The 26,096-nt window shown below is 41.0% G+C and overlaps 1 protein-coding gene across 2 annotated transcripts in view; it reads left to right on the forward strand.

The window, feature by feature from the left end:
* The first annotated feature begins 1,050 nt into the window (after positions 1-1,050).
* The window catches only part of cmtm6 (CKLF-like MARVEL transmembrane domain containing 6), a 107,181-nt gene continuing 82,135 nt past the window's right edge, over positions 1,051-26,096 (forward strand). Inside the window, exons 1-2 of one of the 2 annotated variants that reach the window (XM_048560130.2) lie at positions 1,051-1,210; positions 1,403-1,773. In XM_048560130.2, the coding sequence (XP_048416087.1) occupies positions 1,642-1,773 (132 nt within the window). In that variant the 5' untranslated portion in view covers positions 1,051-1,210; positions 1,403-1,641. The remainder of the gene's footprint in view (positions 1,211-1,402; positions 1,774-26,096) is intronic. The other variant, XM_048560138.2, reaches the window with a different exon arrangement.

Below are 26,096 nucleotides of genomic sequence, written 5' to 3' on the forward strand. Positions count from 1 at the left end.
GATATTTCAAGTGCTGATCTACATACATTTTATAGATTGCCTGCCTTTACTACCCAGCCAGACAGTGCACTCTAGATTCCCAACAACCTCTGGGTGAGATTCCTTTTCGTCAAATTCCCTCTAAACCTCCTGCCCTTCATTGTGAAATTATTCCGTGTCTTTAGTGACCCTTCAACGAAGGGGAACTGCTGCTTCCTATCCACCCTGTTCATTCACCTCATCATGTTATGCACCTCAGTCAGGTTCGCCTCTGCTCTAATTCCTCTCCAGCCTTTCCATAGGTAAACTGCTCTATCCCAGGCAAAGTCCTAGTGATAGCAGGAACTGCAGATTCTGAGATAACAAGGTGTAGAGCTGGATAAGGGTCTAGGCCCCAAACGTCAGCTTTCCTGCTCCTCTGATGCTGCCTGGCCTGCTGCGTGCATCCAGCTCTACAATTTACTATCTCAAAGTCCTAGGGAATATCATCCGTGCCTACTTAGCGCAATCACATCCTTCCGGTGAGGGGCGATCAAACTACACACAGTGCTGCAACTGTGGACTAACCAAACTTCTGTACAACTCCAACATCACTTCGTTGCTCTTATAATCTATGCCCCGCTTGATAAAGACAGGTGTAAATAACTACCCTATTAACCTGTCCAGCCGCTTCCAGGAATCTGAAGTCATCCACAAACCTACCTACCATCCCAGTTTACTTTTCCCCGGTTCTTTCACTCGGACGGCTGGTGCTGCCTGAATTGTTTCCATTTTCTGTTTTGTGTTTTAACTTTCGCGTCGATACGTAGTGTCAGCCTAGCTACTTCCTTAAAATCTCCAATTTACTGAATTCCCTCAGGGAAATCCACACCGAATCCTTTTCCATTTCGTCTGCTCAAGGGAGTTTTCCCCGAGGCCACGCGCGTGAGCCCTGGGGAATAGGGAGGGAGCTGGGCTTTCCAGAAGGTCATACCGAACTCGAAAATGAATGTGTGTGTGTGTGTGCAGGTGCTGATGAGAAGGGATTAGGTGTGGTCTGGGCAGGCAGTGGGAAGTCCCAGTACAAGCCAATCCCCCTTCGAATGATGAAAGTGAAACCAGGAAGTGAAGCAGTTGGGTGAAGAGAGGGTCAATCGAGCTGTGGGATTTTTTCGGTGGTTGTGGGGTGTGTGGAAGCGCGGTGTGTGATCGCAGCAGTAGCAGCGAGTCAGCCCGGGCTGAGGGCCCCTCGGTAAGCGGGCAGTGAGGGTACTTGTGGCGGTCGGGGAGGTAGGCGCCAAGCGGCAGTTGCTGTGTGGGGAGAGTGTGGCCTGTGGCGCCCGGAGCGCTGTCTGCGAGCGGAGAGAGGAGGCGGGAGGGAGGGGTTGGATCTGAACTCTCCCACACCGACATCTCTCCCTGTTTTTAATTCTCTTTTTCGCAGATTGCATTCACTTCACTCCGGGCGGCGCGATGCCAGAAGCGATCGGAGGCGCTAAGGAAAAAGCAAGGCTTCCGGAATCTTAGTTTTAAAAGTGTAGTCACCCACCGATAGGATTTCCCGTGTGATCAATAAGATCAATTCCAGAGCGGGGGAGTTTCGGTTTCATTCTCTCCTTTTCTAAAAAAGGACAATCGAAGTTGGCCGACTGGGCAATTGGGTATTAAACAGTCAGCGAGAGGATGCGAGAGGGACAAGGCAGCGAAATGGAAGGGGTTTACCAGCAAACGACAGAACCGATCCAGAACACTGACTCCTGCTGTCACCTGGGTTACCTTCGCAGTCGCAAGGGGATCCTGAAACTGCTTCAAGTGGTGAGTCTGTCGTGTTCGGTCGGCTCTGGCTCTCCAACATGAACGGCAGAATTATTTCGCGCAGTTTAAGAATGAGTTAATTGGAGTGAGAGGGCTTGAGTGAAATCACAGGTTAAGGAAATCTTGTGTGTGTGTGTGTCTAAGTGTGCGTGCATATATGTATCTAAATTCTACTTGTAATGTGCTCTTGGAGTTTTCATCATACGGTTTCCCAACAGCCAAGCACGCCTCCGCCCAGCATTTCCCACATTACTGTGACTTTTTTTTCTAAAAAAAAATGCCAACGTTCCCAAAGAACTGCGGACGCTGGAAATTTGAAACAAAAACAGAAAGCGTTTCCTCCGGCACTGTTTATTGCTTATGGTTTTGATAATGGATTGCTCTCTAGTGTCCGGGAAATGGACCGTACATTCTTGAAAATTCCAGGGCACTGCTAGAAGTTGGCACCCCTAACTGAAGATAAAGAGAATCACAAGTTTAAGACCATGGAAAATAATTGTATTCCTTTTACTTTTGCTCTCAATTTCAGGGAGTGCCAGTTCATTGCCAGCATGTGTTGATAGATAACCATTAATTTATATTCATCATCCAATGCCACCCTCATTTGAAAGCCAATGTAAAAACCTCAGGTTGAAGAACCAAACCAGCTTCTTGAATTCAGCAGACTTAAGATGCTGTTAATTTGACAGCAAAGTAGGAAGGATTGCATCATGAAGAGGGGAAGTCTTTTTTTTGGAGGAAAGAATGGAACCTGGAAGGGCCCGAATGTTTTGAGAGGGACGAGAGAATTACCGTTAAGGACAGACAGACCAGTGCTGCCTGAGGTATCTAGGTTAACATGAACATGACAGTTCTTTAGTCAAAAACCTAAAAGTAATTCAAAGTCTGCACTTAAAGTATTTCTGTGGACATGGAATAAGTGAACTCAATATGTAAAAGTAATACTGGCATTCTACTTTAAAAAAAAATTACAGAACACTGACATTTTTGTATTAATGTCCTTTGCAAGTAACTGTACATTGTGTTGAGGTGTACAGATGACAAAGTTTTAGCAAATGATCCCTGAATAGTACGAGAGCTAGTTTATCCAAGAAAATAGTAATTGACTACAGTGTGCAGAGGCTGTAGTGGGAATAATCATTTTGTAGTTCTGTCATCTGTCATTGGAAAAATATTTGAGCTATTATAAAGAAGTGATAACAGAACATTTAGAAATACATAATCTAATCAAAAAGTGTCAACATGACTCCATGAGGAGATATCATGCCTTGGAAATTTATTAGAATTTCTTTGAAGAAGTAACAAGCTGGATAGCTAAAGGAGATCCACTAGATGCAATATATTTGGATCTTGAAAAGGTGTTTAATAAGATACTGCCCCAAAGGTTACTTAATGAGATATGAACCCCTGGTGTTGGGGCAGTATATTAGCATGGATAGAGAATTGTCTAACTATTAAAAGACAGAGTGTGACGATAAAGGGACATTTTCAGGATGGCAATAACACAGTGTGGAACTGGAGGAACGCAGCAGGCCGAGCTGCATCAGAGGAGCAGGAAAGTTGACGTTTTGGGTCAGGACCCTTCTTCAGAAAGGTATCAGGATGGCAACCTGTAACTAATGGAGTACCACAGAGATTGGTGCAGAGACCGCAATTACAGTCATAAAGATGTACAACATAGAAATAGACCCTTTGGTCCAACTCATCCATGCTGACAAGATATCCTAAATTAATCTAGCCCCATTTGCCACCATTTGGTCCATATCCCTCTAAACCCTTCTTATCCATACACCCATCCAGATGCATTCTAAATGTTGCAATTGGACTGGGGTATGTTAACACGCTGCAATTAAATTAAAATTCTCTTCATTGCAAAAAGATTCAACCCACACCTGTTGTTCAGTAGCAGTAGACAATATCTTAGCTCCACTTGTGAAAAAAGAACGGAATTGATTTAATGAACAAAAATAAATAACATGCATAATGATGTTTTCCTCACCTCTTTCAATTCTAACATTTGTGTGCAGATTATTTTCAAGAAGGAAATGAGAGTGACAGAAAAGATACAGCGTATAGACGAGAATATTATCACAGATATTAGGTGATGTTTAAATAGAGACTTGCGAAACTTTGGCTTTTTCACTTGAACTGAAAGGATTAAAAGGTCCAGATTATGAAGAAATGCGCTCAGGAAAGTATTTCCACAAGTGGACAAAACGGAACAAATTTAAGGTATTTATAAAAGAAATTAAGTCAGTGAAAGCAAGGTTTTTTGCTTAAACCTACTGTTGTCCATGAGAACAGATTTTAAAAAATCATTTCTTCGAGAAAGGTTAATATTAAACTGCTTAGGGAAAAGACAGGCGAATGGAACTAGACTGTGATTTTTACAGAGAGAAGCACTGGCTCAGAATTGGTGGAGCAAATGAATTATTTCTTTGTTGTACTTTGACTTGTTTTAGCATATCATTAAGCATGAATACAATTCCAATTTTAGCATCTACCAAAATTTGCACAAATCATCTCACTTGTTATGTTACAACTAATTAATTGCATATTCATTAATTTTGGTTCATGTGTATTTAAAAGCACACTAAACTATCAAATTGCTCTAGATATTTATCAACCTTTTGTAAGTGCTATGCTGGTCCCCTCAGCTAAGTATCAAACAAATAATTAGTATATAATAAATACATAGTAATTAACTAAATAATTTATTGCACTAAACATGAATTTAAAAGTATTTCAACTTACCCATAAGATTGCCCAATTCTTATTTTTATTGAATCTACTAGATATTGCTCTAAAGCCTAATCTGTTGGGTCTATAGTCTTTAATCGCCTGTGAAGTATCCAGGGATTCGTCCTGTATTAAGGTCTCTATGGAAATGCAAGCTGTCATGTCTGGCTCCAAGAGCTATTTGTGCTCGCATTTTTGGTTCTGAACATCATCATGAGAAAGCTACTATCTATTATTCTTTCTGTTGTTTTTCACTAGTCCTACCTGCTGATGCTGCAGCTCACCTTCCTGCCGGAGTCCTGATCCAGCTCCATTTTTATTTGAGCAATAAATGCTGGCCACAATTCAATTAAATTGAATTTTTAAAATCCCACAAAAGAATTTTTTAAAAATGTACTTGACATGCAACATCCCATTCTCTTCTGCATGTCCCCTTGACCCTCCAGTTCATCCCAAACCTGACTCTAGTTAATTATTTACTTTTTAGACCACTTTTCTAGGCTTTTGGACCTTGGGATAAAAACTGATTTCTGTTCCAAAGCCAAAATGTATATAATTGTAAAAAGTGTTGGGAACAGGTCACGGACAAGATTATGTGCTAGAGGTGGGTTGGTATATTTAGTTATGTAGCTGGTCTGACAGGAAAAGAAACAATGCTATCTCTCTTTAAGACAAACATTTAAGTTGCTCACAAACTATACTGTACAATTCTTTTACCAGAAATACATATGAAGTTCAATGATGTGATTTTCTACTTGGTCATTTCTCTGTAAAAATGTGATAATACTGAAAGATGTACCCTAAAATTGACTAATTTTCAAGCAAGAAATATTGTGGCATGAGGTAGTAGGTATACATGTGGTGAAAGGCTGAATTAGATGAGTATGGTAGGTATTTACTGATTTGTTGTATTAATAGGTGGTGAGAAGTTTGCTCTACATTATAATCTTTTTCTTAAAAGTCTTCAAAATGACTTCTCTAGCAACCCCATATTCTTGCATACCCGTTCATTGCCAGTATCTCTCCCTTGTGTAGCAGGTAAGATGCATCCTCCCACGGTCCAAGGATGTGCAGCTTAGGTGAATTGGCCAGGCTAAATTGCCCTGTGTATGTGCCAATTGCATGCGACTTTGATATGTCTGCTCAAAAGGGCCAGAGCATATTGCCGGAAGATTGCTTCCAGCTTGCCTTTATCTAATGCTGGAATGGTAAATAACTCTACTGGAGGATCCCGGCTTTGTTTTGCACCCACAAAGCTGTCTGTGTTGATTACAGGAGGTTGCAATTGGAAAGGTAAATTTTTAATCAAAAATGAGTAATCAGTCAGATTTTTAAAGAAAAAGGATGAATCATAGACATGGAGGACGTTCTTAATCCATTCTGTTTTGTGGTCTAGATGAATGGGGACAAAAACACTTCTGTTTATGTCGCATTTTCCGTGGTCTCAGCATACTTTACAGCGAGTGAAATATTAGGTGTGGCCACTGCTACATAGATAGTAGATCACCCAATAATACTACATTGTTCTTCAAGTAATAGTAAAGGAACAGATGTAGGATTTTAAGCATGTTCCACCATTCAGTGAAATCATGGCTGATCTGTGCTCTATCTCCATATCCCTTAATACCTTCGCTTAACAAAAAATTCTGTCTCATATTTAAAATTAACAACTGATCTAGCATCAACTGTCATTCGTGGAATAGAGTTCCAAACATTACCACCTGACATGGTGACTCAGTAGTTAGCACTGCTGCCTCACAGTTTCAGGGACCCAGGTTCGATTCCACCCTCAAGCGACTGTCTTTGTGGTGTTTACATGTTTTCCCTGTATCCGAGTGGGTTTCCTCCAGGTGCTCTGGCTTCCTCCCACAGTCCAAAGATATGCTCAGTCCTTTGAGTGTAGGAGTTGGGAAGTCATATTGATGTTGTCCAGGACATTGGAGAAGCTGTATCTTCAAGACCTGAAGGGGGAGGGTGAACAACTAGCAGTTATGGTACACATCGGTACCAATGACATAGGTAGAAAAAGGACTGAGAATGTGAAAAACGAGTACAGGGAGTTAGGTTGGAAGCTGAAATCCAGGACAAACAGGGTAGTTATCTCTGGATTGCTACCAGTGCCATGTGATAACGAAGTAAGAAATAGGGAGAGAGTGCAGCTAAACATATGGCTACAGGGCTGGTGTAGGAGGGAGGGCTTCCATTATGTGGATAATTGGAACACATTCTGGAGAAGGTGGGACCTGTACAGTAAGGACAGGTTGCACCCGAACCGGAGGGGCACAGATATCCTGGGAGGGAGGTTTGCTAGAACTGTGCGGAATGGTTTAAGTTAGTTTTGGCAGGGAGTGGGGAAGCGAGGGACAAGATGACAGGGCCTTTGGTGATGATCTTTTCATCCTCACTGTCCACATGGTATAGTGCCGGAAGATTGGAGAGATCCCTTGTTCAAAAAGGGAACAGGGATAACCCCAGAAATTACAGACCAGTTAGTCTTACGTCAGTGGGCAAATTATTGGAAAGGGCTTTGAGAGACAGGATTTATGATCACTTGGAAAGGCACAGTTTTATTTGTGATAGTCAGCATGGATTTGTGAGGGGAGATCATGCCTCACAAACCTTAGAGTTCTTTGAAGAGGTGACCAAACACGTGGATGAAGGTAGAGCAGTCGATGTGGTATACATGGATTTAAGTAAGGTGTTTGATAAGGTTCCCCGTGGTAGGCTCGTGCGGAAGGTAAGGAGACATGGGATGGGGGAACTGTGGCAGATTGGTTTCAGAATTGGCTGACCTTTAGATGACAAAGGGTGGTAGTGAACAGAAATGTTCAACATGGTACTCAGTTACGAATGATGTACCACAAGGATCTGTTCTGGGTCCCCTTCTATTTGTGATTTTTGTAAATGATTTGGATGAAGGAGTGGAACGGTGGATTTGCAAGTTTGCGGACGATACGGTGGATAGCGCGGAGGGATGTTCTAGGTTACAAAGGGACATTGATAGGATGCAGAGCTGGGCTGAGAAGTGGCAGATGGAGTTTAACCCTGAAAAGTGTGAGGTGATTCATTTTGAATGGACAAGCTTGAAAGCAGAATACACGGCTAACAGAAAGATTCTTGGCAGGTGTGGAGGAGCAGAAGGATCTTGGGGTTCATGCCCATAGTTTCCTGAAAGCTACCACCAGGTGGATAGAGTTGTTAAGAAGGCGTGTGGTGTGTTAGCTTTCATTAATAGAGGGATTGAGTTCAAGGGCCATGACGTTATGCTCCAGCTATACAAAACCCTGTTTCGGCCACATCTGGAGTATTGTGTCCAGTTCTGGTCACCTCATTACGGGAAAGATATGGAAGCGTTAGAAAAAGTGCAGAGGAGATTTATCAGGATGTTGCCTGGAATGGAGGGAAGGTCTTACAAGAAAAGATTGAGAGAGCTCGGGCTTTTCTCTTTAGAACAACGAAGGATGAGAGGCGACTTGTTAGAGGTGTACAAAATGATCAGAAGTATAGATACAGTGGACAGCCAGAGACTTCTTCCCTAGTGTGGAGGTAGCTTTTATGTGGGGATATAAAGTGAAAGGAGGTAGCTATCGGGAAGACATCAGAGGTAGGTTTTTTTACACAGAGAGTGCCAGGCACGTGGAATGCATTGCCGGAGAGGGAAGTGGAGTCAGCCTCATTAGGGTCATTTAAGCGGCTATTAGATAAGCACATGGATGATAGTATAAGGTAGCAGTGGAGGTTAGATAGAGCTTAGGTTTTGGGTAAAAGTTTGGCACATCATTGTGGGCCAAAGGGCCTGGCCTGTATTGTGCTGTACTGTTCTATGTTCTATGTTCTAAGCCCCTTCTGGAATACTGTGCCCATTTCTGGTTGCCCAGTTTTAGAAAGGGCAGTGGTAAGCTGGACAGGGTTCAGAAGAGATTTACCAGGATGTTACCAGGTATGGAAGGTTTGAGCTATTAAGATAGGTTGGCACTTTTTTCACTGGAGGTTTTCTTAGGAGGTTGATTGGTGACTTTATAGAAATTTATAAAATAATCAGGAGTATAGATAGTTAATGGTAACTGTCTTTTCATAGGATGGGGGATTTCAAGACTAGGGGCACATTTTAAGGTGAGAGAAGAGAGATTTAAAAAAGATATGAGGGGCTTTTTTATTGCATGGGGGCTGCTCACATGTGGAATGAACTTCCTGAGGAAGTGGTGAATGTGAGTACAATTACAACATTTAAAAGACATTTGGATAAGTACTCGAATAGGAAAGGTTTGAAGGGATATGGGCCAGGAGCATGCAGATGTGACTAGTTTAGTTTGGGATTATGTTTGACAAGAACTGGTTGGAGTAAATGGTCTGTTTCTGTTCTGTATGACAATATGTGTGGATTAGGTGAATTGGTCATGCTAAATTGTCCGTAGTGTCCAGGGATGTGCAGGCTAGGTGGATTAGCCATGGAAAATGCAGGGTTACAGGGTTGGGGTGCGTCTGGATCTAGGGCTGGATGCGATGCTCTTCACAGGATCAGTGTAAACTCAACGGGCCAAATGGCCTGCTCCCACGCTGTAGGATTCAACAATTCTGTTCTATAATTCTTTGTATGTACAAGTGCTTCCCAACATCTTTCCTGAACAGTCTTGGCCTAATTTTTAGACTATGCCCTATGATCTAGAATACCTAACCAGTGAATATAGTTTATCTTTTATCTACCAAGCCTTTTTCTTTTGTTGATATCTTGAAGGCTTTAATCGGGTCTCCCCTTAACTTTCTAAATTATAAAGCCAACAATCCTAATTTGTCTAATCTCTCCCCATAACTTAATCCCTAAAGTCTAGTATCATTCTTGTAAACCTCCTCCAAGTACATCCTTGCTAAGGTTAGTGCCCAGATCTGTTAAGCAGGGTTTTGTACAACTGCAGCATGACTTCTGCATTATTTTACTCCAGTCCTCTTGATATAAAGGTGAGCATTCCATTAGCTGGCTTGATAATTCTTCTGCACCTGTGGCATTTTAAGGACCAATGCACCTGAATCCCTTAGTCTCTTTAGACACTTAACCTCAAACCATCTAGAAAATCCTCTAATCTGTCCTTTTCCAAAACAGACAACCTCATACTTGCTTACGTTGAATTCCATCTGCCGCAGTTGTGACAATTCACTGCATATATCAAGATCCCATTGTAATTTTATACTGTCAGATAGACAGCATTGCAGACAGTGTAACTTGGTGTCATCAGCAAATTTGGATATATGACCTTCTGTGCCATTATCAAACGTGTTCAAAAGTAGGGTGACTATTTGAGGCCCGAACACAGATCCTTGTGGGGAAACCAGTAATCACATCTGGTTAATTTGAGTCCATTATCCCTACTTTGTCTCAGCCTTATCAGTAAGTTGCCCTGAATTCCATGGACTTCTATCTTACTTAACCATCTCTTATCTGGAACTTTATTCAAATAATAATCAGACAGTGCCCAAGTAGTCTGTTTTGGTGACAGCGTTGGTAGTTTCATAGATCTTCTTAAATAGAGTCAGACAGAACAGAAACAGACCACTGGGTCCAACTTGTCTGTGCCGGCCAGGTTTTATTTGACACCATCAACTGGTATAACTCTACAAAAATTTGGGGACAAAACTCCTGTATGCTGAAGATGCTGTGCTTGTCGCTCACACACAAATGCAGCAAAATTGACTCATGGATTGTCTCCTCCATATCTGTAATTTGCTGTAAGCACCAAGGAAAACGTGGTTATCAGCGAAGGTGTTGTATTTCTATCCTTGATCCTTCTGCATAAAGTCTTCTGAAAGTGGTTGCTAATCTCTGTTACCTTGGTTCCGCAATCTGTCTTTTGATGCAGAACTGTTGGAAAGCAACTAGCATCTTTGTCAAACTCATGAAATATGCATGGCCTGATATCAAACTGACTCTTGGAACCAAGATGCCAGTTTATGAGAATAAAAGCAACATACTATGGGGGCTGTTTCAGAGATAGCAGGGACTGCAGTTGTGCTGGAGAATCTGAGATAACAAGGTGTGGAGCTGGATGAACACAGCAGGCCAAACAGCATCATAGGAGCAGGAAAACTTGACGTTTCGGGCCTCAAAATGTCAAGCTTGCCTGCTGCTACGATGCTGCTTGGCCTGCTGTGTTCATCCAGCTCTACACCTTGCTATCGCATACTATGGATGCTGGTGATTTCAAGTAAAAACAGAAGGTGGTGGAGAAACTCAACAAGTCTGAAAGCATCTGTGGAGAGGGCAGCAGTCAATGTTTCAAATCCCATATGATTCTTCAGAACTCTAACCAGGTTGGCATAGACACTTTAGTCTTCTGGACTCAACATCGAGATCAATAACTTCTGACTAAGAATTCTTTCTGTCCTCCTTTTTATTCCATCCCAGCTCCCTGTCTCTCTTTATTTGGTTTCCATTGGTTTGCTTTCAGCTATTAACTCCTACAGTTAACACCTACTCTGGATGTATTTGTCTTAATGATTTCCAGAAAGTATTAAATAGCATGCTGCAGTAAAGGATAGTGCTCAAGGTAAAGAGCACACGCGTTTGGGATAATTTATTAGCATGGATAGAGAATTGGTTCATAGGCAAAAAGCAGAGTGTATGTAAAAAAGATGGCACTTTCAGGTTGGTAGGCTGTATCTAGTAGAGTGTCACAAAGATCACTGCTGGCGCTTCTACTGTGTATAGTTTGTATTAATGACATGGATGAAGAGGTCAAAACTAATGCACCTAAATTTGCTGACAGTATGAAGCTAGGTCGAACGGTAATCACTAAGGAAGATCCAAAATGATTTACACAGATTAAGCTGATGGGCAACAAAGTGGCAGATGGAGTATAATGTGGAGAAATGTGTAGGTGTTCACTTTCGTGGTGCTGTAAGACAATCAGGGTATTTCTTTAAAAGGTGTCAAATTGTTAAATGTCAATGCTAAGAGGAACTCTGATTACTCATAGGAGGAATCTAGATAGCTAGCATGCTGGTATAGCAAACAGTTAGAAAGGCAAATGGTACATTGTATTCAAAGACAGAGTAAACTTGGGGTCATATGGTCTACCATTGCGCCTATTTCTTATGTTACTCAATAATTATTCAAATTATCGTTTCTTTACTATTGATGCTTGAGGTCGTCCAAAATTCACCTTAACTTGCAACCAGTCTATTCCCTGATCACCCGGTATTCACTCTCCTAAATTACTTCCTGGGCAAGAAATGCTTTGCTTTTAAAATTGTTTCCAAATTCCTCTGTGGCTTTGCCTCTCCCTACCTCAGTAATCTCTTCTGGCCACACAACCCTCTAAAATGTCTGCAATCCTTCAATTCTGGCTTCTTGTCCATCTCAAAATTTAATTGCTCCACATTGGCGACTATGCCTTCAGTTGCTTTTGGAATCCCCCTCTGTACACCTCCCTATCCAAACATTCCTTAAAACCTACCTTTGATCTGAATTGATATTTTCTTGCACAGCTCAGTGTTATACTTTACTTTGTGATGTTGCTTTGAAGAGCTGTGAGATGTTTCATAACATCAAATACAAGTAGTTGTTGCAATAGGGCACAGGATTTAGAGCTGAATTTTTAGGTATTAGTTTTAGCTAAGTTGCAGCACTGTGCCATCTAGGTCAGAATGTTCCCATTGATTGTAATGTGTTCTATGTCACAGCAGTGACTACACTTCAAAAACTACATAATTAGATGAATGACTTTCTGGAATGTACTTTGGAATATTCAGGCAATGCAGATCTTCAAAATCCTTATTTTAATGCTTTTTCAAAATCAGTGAACACTGAAGAGAAGCTTCGCTGCATACACTAACTTATTCCACAGAATACAGCAAGGAAGCAAAATGTGTTTTTACTAAACAACTTTCCTTTGACCAGAACCTTCAGAGGTTCATCAATATAGTAGATGAGGCATACAGACCAAGAAGGTGCCCAATTTAATGTCTGACTTCAACTGGTGATGAGGTTTGGCTGCTGCTATTGGTATTAGATCTCATAAGAACGTTGATACTGAAATGTTGTACCCCTGATGGAGGAATTTAGAACATGGAGGCACAGACTCATGTTATGGGCCAATCGTTTCTCCTCCAAGATGAGGAGAAACTTCTTCACTCAAATAGTTGTAGAATCACTGTTCCAGAGGTTTGTGGATGCACTGTTACTATGTTTATGGCTGATACAGAAAAATAATTGGTCTTGTGGGGAAATCAAGGGATACGGATACCAGCAGAAATATGGAGTTGTAACCCACAATCCTGAGTGATCATAGTGAATGGTGGAGCAGGCTTAATAGGCTGTATGACATTTTCCTGAGCCTGTTCCTTATATTCTTTTGAATATTACATGAAATAAGGGAAACTGACTTAGTTCCCATTCTCGATCTCCATTTTGTGATCTCTGTTGCAAATATAAAAAACGTACAGGAGCATTGCCTTTTCCAAGTTCCCTGAGTAACTAACTTTGAAATATACTACTGCCATTCACTGGGTCAAAAAATCTTTGAACTCTCTCTTTAACAGCGTTAGGTGTATGTACCCCACATGGATTACAAGGTTCAGGGCAGCTAATCAACCCTTTTTCAAAGACAATTAAGGATAATGTTATATGTATTGCACAAATGAATTAATTAAACATGTAGTTTTTAGCCAAAGGTGAGTTTAAGGATCTAGTATGTTATTTTTTTCAGGTTAAAAAGAGCCAGAATTCATAATTTAAAATGAATAGTTCAAAATGAATAAATATTACTCAGCCAAAGTACTGTTGAGGGATGACCAATCAAAGAGAGAGAGAGAGATGGTGGTTGGGCAACTGTCAAAGGGAAATTAATTATGTTAAAATGGTGAAGTTTCCCTTGGTTTAATTGTTGGGAAATTAATGCAGTTTATTACTCAATATTTGCATGATTGTTTTGGTAAAAATCCCCAAAACACATGTTTGCTTTGTGATAGGAAAGTACATCTGTGAGTCATGTGACAGTCACTGCAAGTCGTTAATGCAGTCAGAGAGAGGCCTTTGTTGTTTTGCTGTGGTTTAGATGATTGGTTTGAAGGGCCAAAGAAGAGAAATCCTAATGACTTGAAACCAAACTTCAGAAATGTTCTCTTTAGTCCAGGACCTAAATGATGATGAACATTTCCTGTCTGAGCACAATTCTGGTAGCATATTCTGCTTATGGAGCAGGGATACAAATTTAAAATGAATGTGTTTACATTTGTCAGTTGTGTAACAGATCTAAACATCTGGTAAATAGTTGGATGGTTCTAAAAGGCTACTCGGGTTCTCTGCTTTTTGCTTAGTAATCTGACTGTGGAGAAGAATCTGTTCTGTTCCTCTGCGTAGTCGATTACCGTGCACTTACTGTTGCACTCTACAGCTGATATGAACGCATTTTAATTTCACTTGTGTTCCTTTGAGCTGCAGCACCATCCCCTGTTCATTCATTCCAACCACCTGTGTTAAAGTCACAAATTGGCACCAGAGAACAATCTCAAGACATCGCAAATCAACTCCAGTTTCTCAAAGGATAAAATTAACATTGTTTAAGATATAAGTTTCACCAAATGATAGAAAGTTCAGCTAGCAGCTTTGACACTGCAATCAGCTGCAAGCTGTCTTCCAAGTGACTCATTGTCCCAACTTGGGAATACATCATTATACCTTCAGTTTCACTGTCAAAATCCTGGAATTCCCTCCCTGGTTGCATGTGTGCAGTGGTTCAAGAAGACAGCTCAAGAATCTTTTACTAGGAATAAATGCTGGCCTAGACAGCAATGCCCACATCCCATAAATTGTCTTCTAAAAATGACTAATTTCGTCTCCTCTCCATCATCCCAATTCTGCTTTAAATGCAAGAACCATGACTTAGCAGGGCACACTTTGTCAGTAACATGTGATAGGAAAGTTGACTGTTGTAAACTGGGCTGAACTGCTAATGGGTAAACCACAGTGACACTGAGGACCATTCAAAGTTCTTTAGTCAAATACAAGTAAATAAGCTTTAAACGGTGTTGGCTTTACTTGTGCAGTTGTCATCTTCAACAAAGGAGATAAAAGATGCTATCAGGCTAAAAGCAGGGCGCGTGCTCAAATACAAATAAAAGAAAATAACAAACCAAGTTGTAAACAGCTACGGTTTAACAAAGAAAATGGGAAATGGCTTCATAGATTGGACACCTTTTGTTAGTTTTTCTAATATCATAAGTATTTTTTTAAACAGATGTGGAAGTGGGTGGCAAGAGTAAATGTGGGTTTATTAAAGGCAAATACATATACTATTATAGTGGACAGTGAAACCTCAAATGTTTCTTAAATGTATCCATTTCATAGTATATGAAGAGCACAAAATACCAACTGGGTAAGTTGCAAGAAGAAAGTTTTCAGATTCAGTACTGGTATTACTACAAGAGTAATGCGGAAAAAGAATGCAGTTGATCAATTTCCTCCCCAGGACACCTGGAGATCACCTTGAATTTTTGTAGGCAGCTTTCTTCGATGCTGATTGCAAAATTCAAGCCAACAGCTTGGCTGAATGAAGAGAGTTGTAAGTTTGTAGTTGGAATTAAGTTCAGAATCAATTTATAATGAAGTAGATTGATTCAGTAGATTGGAATAGCTGTGACACATAAAATTTCTTGCGTAGATGTAAAGTCAAGATGCAAGAATGACAAATCAAATGGTTTTCTTGACAAGAGTCCAGGAGTTGTACAGAAGCAGAAGTTGTCAGTCTGCTTTCTAAGTGTATTGAGCCTTGCATTTATAGGCGATGTCACATGCAATTTGGCGTGGTTTAATAGTGGCTATTTAGTTCGATAACTATTATCCCCTCTGAATTAGAGGTTTGGATTCTTGTCCCATTGAGGATTAGAAGATATAATCTAGGCTGGTGCTTTGTTGTTGGGAAAACTTGTGAGATTCATAAACAGAAATTGCTGGAGAAAATTGGCAGATCTGGTTGCATTTGTGGAGAGAAAACAAAGTTGATATTTCAGGTCCTGTGACACTTCTTAGGTACTTTTTCAGTTATGCCTTGAAACATGACATTTCACAATAATTGATCTCTTTCCACATTTCAGAATTCTTCCCTTCTCTTGGAAAAAGAAGAATAAATTTCTAGGTTACTATTTGTTGGCATTTGATGATTAGATGTTGGCTGTTATGTTTGCTTCCAACGCAATAGTAATTGCCATTCACAGAGTAATTAAACAGGAAATGCTGGAAATATTCAGCAGAGTTAATAGCATCTGAGAAGAGAGAAACAGAATTAGCATTTCAGGTTGATGAACTCTGGAACTTTATCCATCTGAAACATTAACTCTTTCTTCACGGATTGTGCCAGATCTACTGAATATTTTCAGAATTTTCTGTTTTTATTTCTGATTTCCAACTTCCTCAGTACTTTGCTTTTGGTGACCTGAAAAGCTAAAGGTTTAGTCTTTGGATTACGTTGGTCTGAGTAGAAGATTAGGTATTTAATACAAATTTGCTTTTTGACGTTTGAAACTGTTTCAGCATATGATTAATGAATTGCGTCAGACTAACTGGTGGTGCCACAAGACTTTTACATAAATTTCTAGCTGCATGCTTGTGAAGCTGACTGTTGGACAATCTCTTTTGGTAACTCTTCCTATTTATTGTCATTGTGTTGCTCTCCTAGCCCTGAAAAATATGTAGTTTTAGTTTAATTTGAGGTTTTAGACTTCTTTTGTGAGAAGAAAATCAGTTCCAGTTTTGTTTATAGTCCTTTTTGTACCTGTATTTTTAGAAAGTGCTTTAAGAAACAGCAATAGCATTTGCAGGTTGGAGTGTAATGTTTTAGAACGGCTCACATACCAACATTACACAAGCAAACATTCCAGTGAATGGAGGTGGGACTTTCTAATCTGCCTGTGCATCTGCCCACCTTGGTTTCTGGCTTTGTCCTGCTCCATGAGGCAGTGACTTCAACAGCAGCCTGCTCATTCCACTCCTATTTAAACTAACGTAGGTAGTTTCTACCTGTTAGGAGGCAGGTTTATGAGATCAAGAAATGGCCCAACTCTCTCTTCCTGTCTTGAAGGTGATTTCCTGTGCCTACCTGTTTCAATTTTCACCATATATCCAAAGTTGTCCATAGCGGACAAGAGATCTTTAAGAGATTTATACTTCACTCCAAATATTGACTGTTTACCTCAAATTATAGTCTACTTTTAAATAAAAATCTTTTGGTTAACACTGGTTTCTTCAATGTCAAATTCCTTTTAATATAACTGTCTCACCATCTCCACTTCAACCTTCCACGCTTTTTTCCCCAGATAACATCAATTCTATTGTTGTCGAAGAATGGCACTGTTTAGAAATGTATGCACATGCCCATACTGAATACTACTGCTTGTAGCATTTTAACACGGTACTTCAATAGCTAACGTTAATCCCACTTTCCTTCCAGCAAATACTCATCATTCATATTTCACAGCATCCAATGTTTTTTTCCTGTGTATTAATCAGCAGCCAGTTCTCAGCACTAAATCAAAAGAGCCATTTGACAAGGTAAATGCTGAGAGGATGTTTCCCCTCATTGGACTATCTAGAACAAGGCGGCATCGTCTCAGAATAAGGGGATGTCAATTCAAGACTGGGATGAGGAGGAATTTCTTCTATCGTAGGTCAAGACTCCTTGCCATAGAGAGCTATAGGAAGGAGATAGACAGACAAACCCTTGATAAGTAGAGAAATCAAGCATTATAAGGAAAGATCAGAAGTCACACAAGACCAGCTTGTAGTCCGTGATAATGGGAACTGCAGATGCTGGAGAATCCAAGATAATAAAGTGTGAAGCTGGATGAACACAGCAGGCCAAGCAGCATCTTAGGAGCACAAAAGCTTTTGTGCTCCTGAGATGCTGCTTGGCCTGCTGTGTTCATCCAGCTTCACACTTTATTAACCAGGTTGTAGTCCAACAGGTTTATGTGAAATCACAAACTTTTGGAGTGTTGCCCCTCTGTCAGGTGACAAAGGGGCTGTACTCCAAAAGCTTGTATTTTCACATAAACCTGTTGGACTATAACCTGGTGTTGTGTGACTTCTGACTTCTCTCTGCAGATGCTGCCAGACCTGTGGAGTTTTTCCAGCAATTTTGATTTTTGCTTTTAATTTGCAGCATTAACAGTTTTTTAAAATTTCTTTTGTTTCTGTCTTTTGCGTTCTCTTTGCTGTGTTTGCAAAAACACAGGAAATAAACTACTTTTCAGTTCCTGTAAAAAAAAACTGCTATCCAGTGACCATATTGTCTGCTCAGTCAGGTGAGCTAATATTGCTAAACATTCTGTCCAGTCGAAAAGCAAACTTCTCTTACAATACGATCATTCTATTGTATTGAATCATCTGTGCTTTTGCCTTTATGCTCCCAAACTTTAGAGGTACTTGCAAATCATTATAGGAGGATCTTATGTGCCACCTGGTGAAATTTGAATTCAGGGTTTTATGGTACAGTGATGGTGTCCTTAACCTTTGATAGAATTTCTGGATACGGTGCAGGTGTGGTATAACAGCTCTGAACAGTTCAGTTAAAAATAATTACCACTTTGTTAACCCATGAGTCACAACACGGAATTCAGGTTACTAAAACACAATGCATTGTTTTGTTTAAACTATAACCTGATACCTACTGAGGAGGCCGATATGTTAGCACTAGTTGAAACACGAGTACTTGTTTTCCTCTCCAGAAATGCTTTTACACAGCACTGAACATTACTTTTTTCACGACCAAATCACTTGTGTTAAATCTTTTTCCTTTATTCTCCATCACTTAATCAGTCATGATCCGAAATCAATTACCAATTTACATGCAAAGGGATTTTATTTTATTCTACCACAGCACCAGTAGACCCCTCCATTTTTAAAAATATTTTTAATGACCTATTCAGGGATCTTACTGTATACTTCTGGAACATGTAGGTCTTGAACTCGGGTCTTCTGGTTCAAAGTTAGGGACACTATTACTGTGTCACAAGAGTCCTAAATGAGTCTTTTTTTTTAATAAAAGAAAGCTTATTATATATCTAAGATAACAAAGTGTGGAGCTGGAAGAACACAGCAAGCCAAGGTGTTCTGCAAAGCGGTCCCCAAGCCTCCGCTTGGTTTCCCCAATGTAGAGGAAGCCACACCGGGTGCAATGGATACAACATACTACATTGGCAGATGTGCAGGTGAACATCTGTTTGATATGGAAGGTCATCCTGGGGCCTGGGATGGGGGTGAGGGAGGAGGTGTGGGGTCAAGTGTAGCACTTCCTGCGGTTGCAGGGGAAGGTGCCGGGTGTGGTGGAGTTGGAGGGGAGTGTGGAGCGAACAAGGGAATCACGGAGAGAGTGATCTCTCTGGAAGGCAGACAAGGGTGGGGATGGAAAAATGGCTTGGGTAGTGGGGTCGGATTGTAGATGGCGGAAGTGTCGGAGGATGATACGTTGTGTCTGGAAGTTGGTGGGGTGGTATGTGAGGATGAGGGGGATCCTCTGGGGGGCAGTTGTGGCGGGGGCGGGGTGTGAGGGATGCATTACGGGAAATGCGGGAGACGCGGTCAAGGGCGTTCTCGACCACTGCGGGGGGGAAAGTTGCGGTCCTGGAAGAACATGGACATCTGGGATGTGCGGGAGTGGAATGCCTCATCCTGGGAGCAGATGTGGCGGAGGAATTGGGAATAGGGCTAACCTGTTTTTCTAATCAAGCTGCTCAGATGTTATTACACACTTCTGGAGAAAGTCGGACTTGATCTCAGGATAACAAAGTGTGGAGCTGGATGTACGCAGCAGGCCAAGCAGCATCTTAGGTGCACAGGTCTCCTGGTAGGTTACTACCACTATACCACAGAAACCAAGACCTGCATTAGTTTTATTTCATAAGTCTGCTTACCAGCTGCACCTGACTCAACACCCCTCACACTATCAGTGAGATTAAGCCCCAGATTTATGAAGAGAATTAGAATGAATTGAAACTAATGATTAATGATTTGACCTTTTGAACCAGAAGGTCTTGGTTGAAGTCCTATCCATCCCAAATGTGTCACATAACACTCTGAGCAAGTTGATTAAATATACTTATCAGGATGAGTTTATTTGGATCATCTGACTGGTGCCTTTCTTTTGTATTTTTATTTGGTACCTTTCTGCATTTCTGTACAATGCCAAGTAGCATAACTTGTTAAGCTGTAGGGAAACCACATACTGATACACACCTGAAATGTCATAAGATTCTAGATTGCCTGTACTAATGACTTAGATGCAGTTATGAAATCTCAGTCTGTGGTCTGGTAGCAGTTTCTTTCTTCTCATAGTTTAAATTTGTTCCATCCTCAGTAAAGGACTGTGTAGTTACTGGTAATCAGCAGGAGGCTTCCTTGCCCATGTTTTACCTGATACCGTGAGACATCTTTGGGCCTGGAATCAATGTTGAGGACACCTGGGGCAATACACTCCCAACAGCATATGCCATTGTGCTTCCATTTCTGCTGGATCTGACTTGCTGATGAATGGACAGAATACTGGTGGTAACAAGGTATGGAGCTGGATGAACACAGCATGCCAGGCAGCATCAGAGGAGCAGGAAAGCTGATACTGTTGTCTGGCACATAATCAGACTCAAAGTGGTCATCTGGCTGTTGCTGTCTTGATATTCAGCCCAGCCCCAAGATGGTGGTAAGGACTTTCCAAGGTCAACAGAACTGAATTTGCTGTTGTTATTTCCAGTGCCAAGTTCAATATGAGGTGGTCCATCTGGTTTTATTCTTGTTTTTAGGCTTTTTAATTGTTAGATAGAACTGAGTGTTTTGCCAGGCCACATCAGAGGCCACAACATTGCTGTGTGTCTGGAGTAACATGTAGGCCAGACCAGGTAAGGATGACAGAGGGAACAAAAACAAAGTTGCTGGAAAAACTCAGAAGGTCTGGCAGCATCTGTGGAGGAGAAAACAGAGTTAACGTTTCAGGTCCGGTGACCCTTCCTCAGAACTGAGGAGAAATATGAGCTCTGGTACCCAGAGTGTTACCTGGATCTCGGGGACAATGTTGTTATCACCTCAAACAAAAGTTGCTGATTTTGTAACTGTCTTTCCAACTGGAAGAAATAATCATTTACTGTATTAAAATCAGCATGTTTTTAAAAATATTCTATTAATGGTCCTGTGAGCTCCCTAATATCCAGTGGAAATTGTTCCCCTTTGTGATGAATGTGCACGATTTATATACTCATATCTTTTGTTTTCGATTTAGATTTCAACTAGTGGCAGATGCATCTTGATCTGTTTTTGTGAAAGGATTTAATAATTGACTAGGTCAATCTTTCTAGAACTGTGACTTTAAACGATTGTGTCAGAGAGCAGACAACTACTGGGATCACTGGAGTGTTAATTGCAGTTTTATTTTGCCAAGGTTTTTTGTGAGAGAACAAAAATAATAAGCATTCAGCTGTAGCTGAATCTCGGATGAGTAATTATTTTTTATATTTGCAAAATGTTTTGGATTCAATTCAAAGGAAACCTGCTGAAGTTGTGTGCAACTATAATCTCTCCCAGGATGGGATGCTTTTTAGAGAAACTAGCAAAATAAGTTATTTTAGTATAAGCATTGTAGTTTGTGAAAACTTACTGACAGAAAGTGGAAGGTTATAACTCCAGATTATTCAAAGCTGGACAAGTTTAAGTTCTCAGTTGCATGCTTTTTCTGGAAAAAACATTTCAGGATCACAGGACAGGCACTAAGATGAAGTAATTAAATCAAACGTACAATTTTGACAGAGGGGAAAAATTTCTCTGGATTTTGAACTGCAAAATGGTGATGGGTTTTGACAGAAATTTATTTTGCCACATGTTTTGAAATCTTTCAGGCTATTATATTTAGCTTGCATGGGTTTATTTTACTTTTACTTCTTTTGTATAGTAAACCTCTGGTTTGTTGCTAATACTAAATTTACAGCCTTGTGTGTTTATGTCTCTATGAAAAACCACAATGTTAATTTAGATTCGACTTTGCTTTTAGTCTATCAAGACAGATTTAATTCTTGGATCTGACTTGTCCAGTAGTAACGTCAAGTGGGATCACAATACTCCGTAATGGAATTTTCCTATTGGCAATATCATCTTGCTGAATCAATGCTGTACACTTCTGTGGTTTTCAGGTAATTCTTACCTTAAAGCAACATGTTTGTGGTAAGCAACTATATTTGCATTGTGTTCATGCACCTGACCTTCAGATAATGATTCTGAGTAGTCTTCATCCCAAGTTCAGAATTCTTTGTTCACCTGGCTTCGGTGCAGTGAAAGGGATTTGCAACACTGCAATGAACTGTTTGTTCTCAACATCAAAGTTTGATGATGGATATTCATTACCAGATGCTTACCTCGTGCTGCTGAAGATGTGCAGGTGTCAAGGTTTTAATGCATTCAGTCAATGCAGACACCCACTGGCAGCAAAAGAAGCAGAACTTGCCGGCCCCTAGCAAAGCTGTTCCAGCAAATCTACAATACTGGCAACAATCCAACGATTAGAACATAGTTGAGGAAAAACTTCTTCACTCAGAGAGTGGTGGACATATGGGATGCTCTGCCCCAGAAGACAGTGGAGGCCAACTCTCTGGATACTTTCAAGAAAGAGACGATTAGAGCTCTTAAAGATAGTGGAATCAAGGGTTATGGGGATAAGGCAGGAACAGGATACTGATTGTGGATGATCAGCCATGATCATAATGAATGGTGCTGTCTCGAAGGGCCGAATGGCCTACTCCAGCAACTAATGTCTATTGTCTATTGTATGTGGAAAATTACTCAGGTACGTCCTGTACACAGAAAGCAGGACGCATTCAACCCAATCAGCTTTCATCCTATTGCCTGGTCCTGGTCATCAATAAAGTGATGGAAGGGATCGTCAACAAAGCTGTCAAGCACCACTTGCCTAACAATAACCTGCTCACTGACTCTCAACTTGAGTTCCACCAGGGCCAATCAGCTCCTAATGGTTCACACAAGGATAAAACAGCTGAGTTTCAAAGGGAAGGTGATGGAGACAGCCCTTATTTTTGATAGCAAGGTGGCATGGTGGCACCATATGCAATGGTTAGCACTGATGACTCACAGCGCTGGGGACCTGAGTTCGATTCCATCCGCTGGCAATTGTCTAAGTGGAATCTGTACATTCTCCCTGTGTTTGTATGGGTTTCCTCTGGGTGCTCTGGTTTCCTCCCACAGTCCAATGATGTGCAGGTTAGGTAGATTAGCTATGCTAAATTGTCCATAGTGTCCAGGGATGTGTAGGTTAAGTGAATAGCCACGGGAAATGCAGGGTTACAGGGATAGGGTATGTCTGGGTGGGATGCTCTTTGGAGGGTCAGTGTGGACTCATTGGGCTGAATGGCCTGCTTTCGCATTGTAGGCATTCTATGAGGCAGCTTTTGACCAAGTGTGGCGTCAGGAAGCTCTAGGAAAAATGAAACCCATGAGAATCGAGAGGAAAATTCTCAGATCGTGTTTCCCAAACGAAGATAGTTGTGGTTGTTTGAAGTTGATCATCACAGCCACAGGACATTTCTACAGAAGAGTATACAAATTTCAGTGAAAGGATGGTTTGATGATTTTCTGAAATTTAACTAGATTTGAAAATAATTGCTCTAGCTGCTGCCATTTGACCCCTGAAACACTGGGCTAGATGCTTTACCACATTCCTACAGGTAGATTAATTGCCTTTTCAAGATTTTTTTTTTGTTTCACAGTTACTGTTTGCAGTTTCATTGACAATTCAGTGTTGATTCTGTTCAGTTTAGAAATAACCAATTTCATTTATTTAGTGAGGCAACAATAATGGAACTGGAAAACAATTACAACATGTCAGAAATATTGAACAACATTCTCATGAGATATTTTCATCATGTCTTGCAGTAGATGAACCGATATCCTTGTGTATGTTGGGGGCTCATACCCTGGTGTGTCAATAGTAGCAATCGTGCTAGCACCAGAAACAGGAGAGGGGAAAAGTCAAAGCCAGATACAGTTTAATGTTTGGGAATAACATCTGTTTACTGTAACAGAAATTGCTTCTCGTAATTTGTGTCTGTGAATAAACAGGAATTCCTGTCCAGTTCTGTGAGCATTTCTGAATCATTATGTGCAACTTCTGAAGTTGTGCAGAAATTAGTAGGTATGAGGCCCGGTGTTGCCTGTTGAAAAAAGCGTTGTCTGGGCAATAAAATTCATAAGATCGATTAGTATTTGACTACCAGCAAGTGAAGTTAATGTGCCCAACATGGTAGGGAGGTACACGACTTCCAGTCTCAAATTGGGCGATCCAAAGACCAGCCTGATCTGAAAACCAGACGTTTTTGGAGTCCATCTTTTCTCAATTCAAATAAGTTGTGCTGATAAGCCCATAATTTGTAGGAGCAGAAGTAGGCCATTCAGCCCATCAACTCTGCTCTGCTATTTAATGAGATCAAAGCTGATCTGATAATTCCAAACTCCAATTTCCAGCCTTTTCCCTGTAACCCTGATTCCCTTACAGTTGGAAATTGTCTATCAGAACTTAACTACCCAGCCTGTTTAGCCCTCTGCAGTAAAGAATTTCACAGACTCACCACCTTCTGAGAAAAGAAATTCCACCTTATTTCTGTCTTAAGTGAGCGACCCTTATGCTGAGATTATCCCCTTTAGCCCTAGACTCTCCCACAAGGGGAAACAACCTTTCAGCCTGATTATCCCTCAAAGAATCTGGATTGTTTCACTGAGGTCACCTCACATCCTTCTAACCTGCAATGCATACAGGCCGAACCTGCTCAGCCTCTCCTCACAAGACAGTCCCTTCATGCTCAGGATAAATTCTCTCTGGGCTGCCTCCAATTCCAGTGTTTTTGCCATAGATAAAAGGACTGAAACTTCACAGTATTCCAGCTGCGGCCTGACAAGTGCTTAGTGTGGTTTTAGTAAGGCTTCACTCTTTTCACACTCCATTTTGTTTTGAAACAAAAGCTAACACTCCATTTGCCTTCGAATTACCTACCAAATGTGCTAGCTTTTTGTGATTTATGCATGGACCTCTAAATCCCTTTGTGCAGCAGCTTTCTGCAGTTCGTCCATTTGAATAATGCTGAGCTCTGTATCCTTCCTACCCCTCTTTCTCACATTGCATTCCATCTGCCAGGTTTTTGTCCATGTGCTAAATCTGTCTGTATCCCTCTTCAGACTCCTTGTCTCATCCTCAACACTTGCCTTCCCACCCATTTTGCTTATGTTGTGCTTTCCTAAATGTCGTGCCATCACATCCTTGATAATAGACTTTAACATTTTTCCAGTTGTTGATATTACATCAACTGGTTGATAGTTACCTGTTCTATACTTTAAATGAAATTAGCAGTTTTCCAATCCTCCAACATTTTCCAGAAGCAAAGGATTCTTGGAAGATTATTAGACAGAGGATCTTGATCGGCGCAGGCTTGGAGGGCCGAAGGGCCTGTTCCTGTGCTGTAGGTTTCTTTGTTTCTTTGTAATTACTACTTTGGAGATAACTGAATTCTTGGGAGAAATAGGGCAGTGGGATAAGCATGAAAGAATTGTTAAATCCATGGCATTAGAGTAATTAATAGTAACAGTGATGTGGTCATTAACCTAAAGTGCTTTGTAACTATATAACTTGGTTTCGCTCTGCCCTCCCGATCCCCAATTCACTGGATTAATGGGTTCCGATCTAAGTTAATATGTTCCATTGTGTTTTTTCCATGAAACCTCTGAGAAAGTTCTGAGAACTAGCATGGCCTCTGACCTTGGGTGCTGGATTTGAGGGAGTGTACCTGTATAGGCTGGGATCTCTCTTAACTGGGAGATGAAGTTGAACCTGGTGCTTGTTCTAAATGTTCTGATGACTGAGTAGTTTCTAATTGGGAACAAGACTTTACTTTCTCACTGTGCTGTGGTGCAGTTATTTAATGGTTTTGATCTTCTGGTAACAAGAGCAGTGAATGTAGAGGTACATGGCACTGTTGCTAGTCAGGAACATAAAGTACAAAGAAAATTACAGCACAGGAACAGGCCCTTTGGCCATCCAAGCCTGTGCCGATCCAGATCCTCTATCTGAATCTGGCACCTACTTTCCAAGGATCTGCATCCCTCTGCTCTCTGCCCATACATGTATCTGTCTGGATACATCTTAAATGATGCTATTGTGCATCCTCCACTGGCAACGTGTTTCAGGCACCCACCACCCTCTGTGTAAAGAACTTTCCACACACATATCTCCCTTAAACGTTTCCCCTCTCACCTTGAAATAGTGACCCCTAGTAATTGAGTCCCCCACTCTGAGGGGAAAAATTTTCTTGCTATCCACCCGTCTATACCTGTCATGATTTTTGTAGACCTCAATCAGGTCTCCCCTCAACCTCCGTCATTCTGATGTAAATAATCCTCATCTATTCAACCTCTCTTCATAGCTAGCGCCCTCCATATCAGGCAACATCCTGGTGAACCTTCTATGCATCTTCTCCAAAGCATCCACATCCTTTTGGTAATATGGCAACCAGAACTGTACGCAATATTCCAAATATGGTTGAATCAAAGTCCTGTGCAA

Source organism: Stegostoma tigrinum, chromosome 2 (assembly GCF_030684315.1).
Source record: "Stegostoma tigrinum isolate sSteTig4 chromosome 2, sSteTig4.hap1, whole genome shotgun sequence".
NCBI classification, from domain to species: Eukaryota; Metazoa; Chordata; class Chondrichthyes; order Orectolobiformes; family Stegostomatidae; genus Stegostoma; species Stegostoma tigrinum.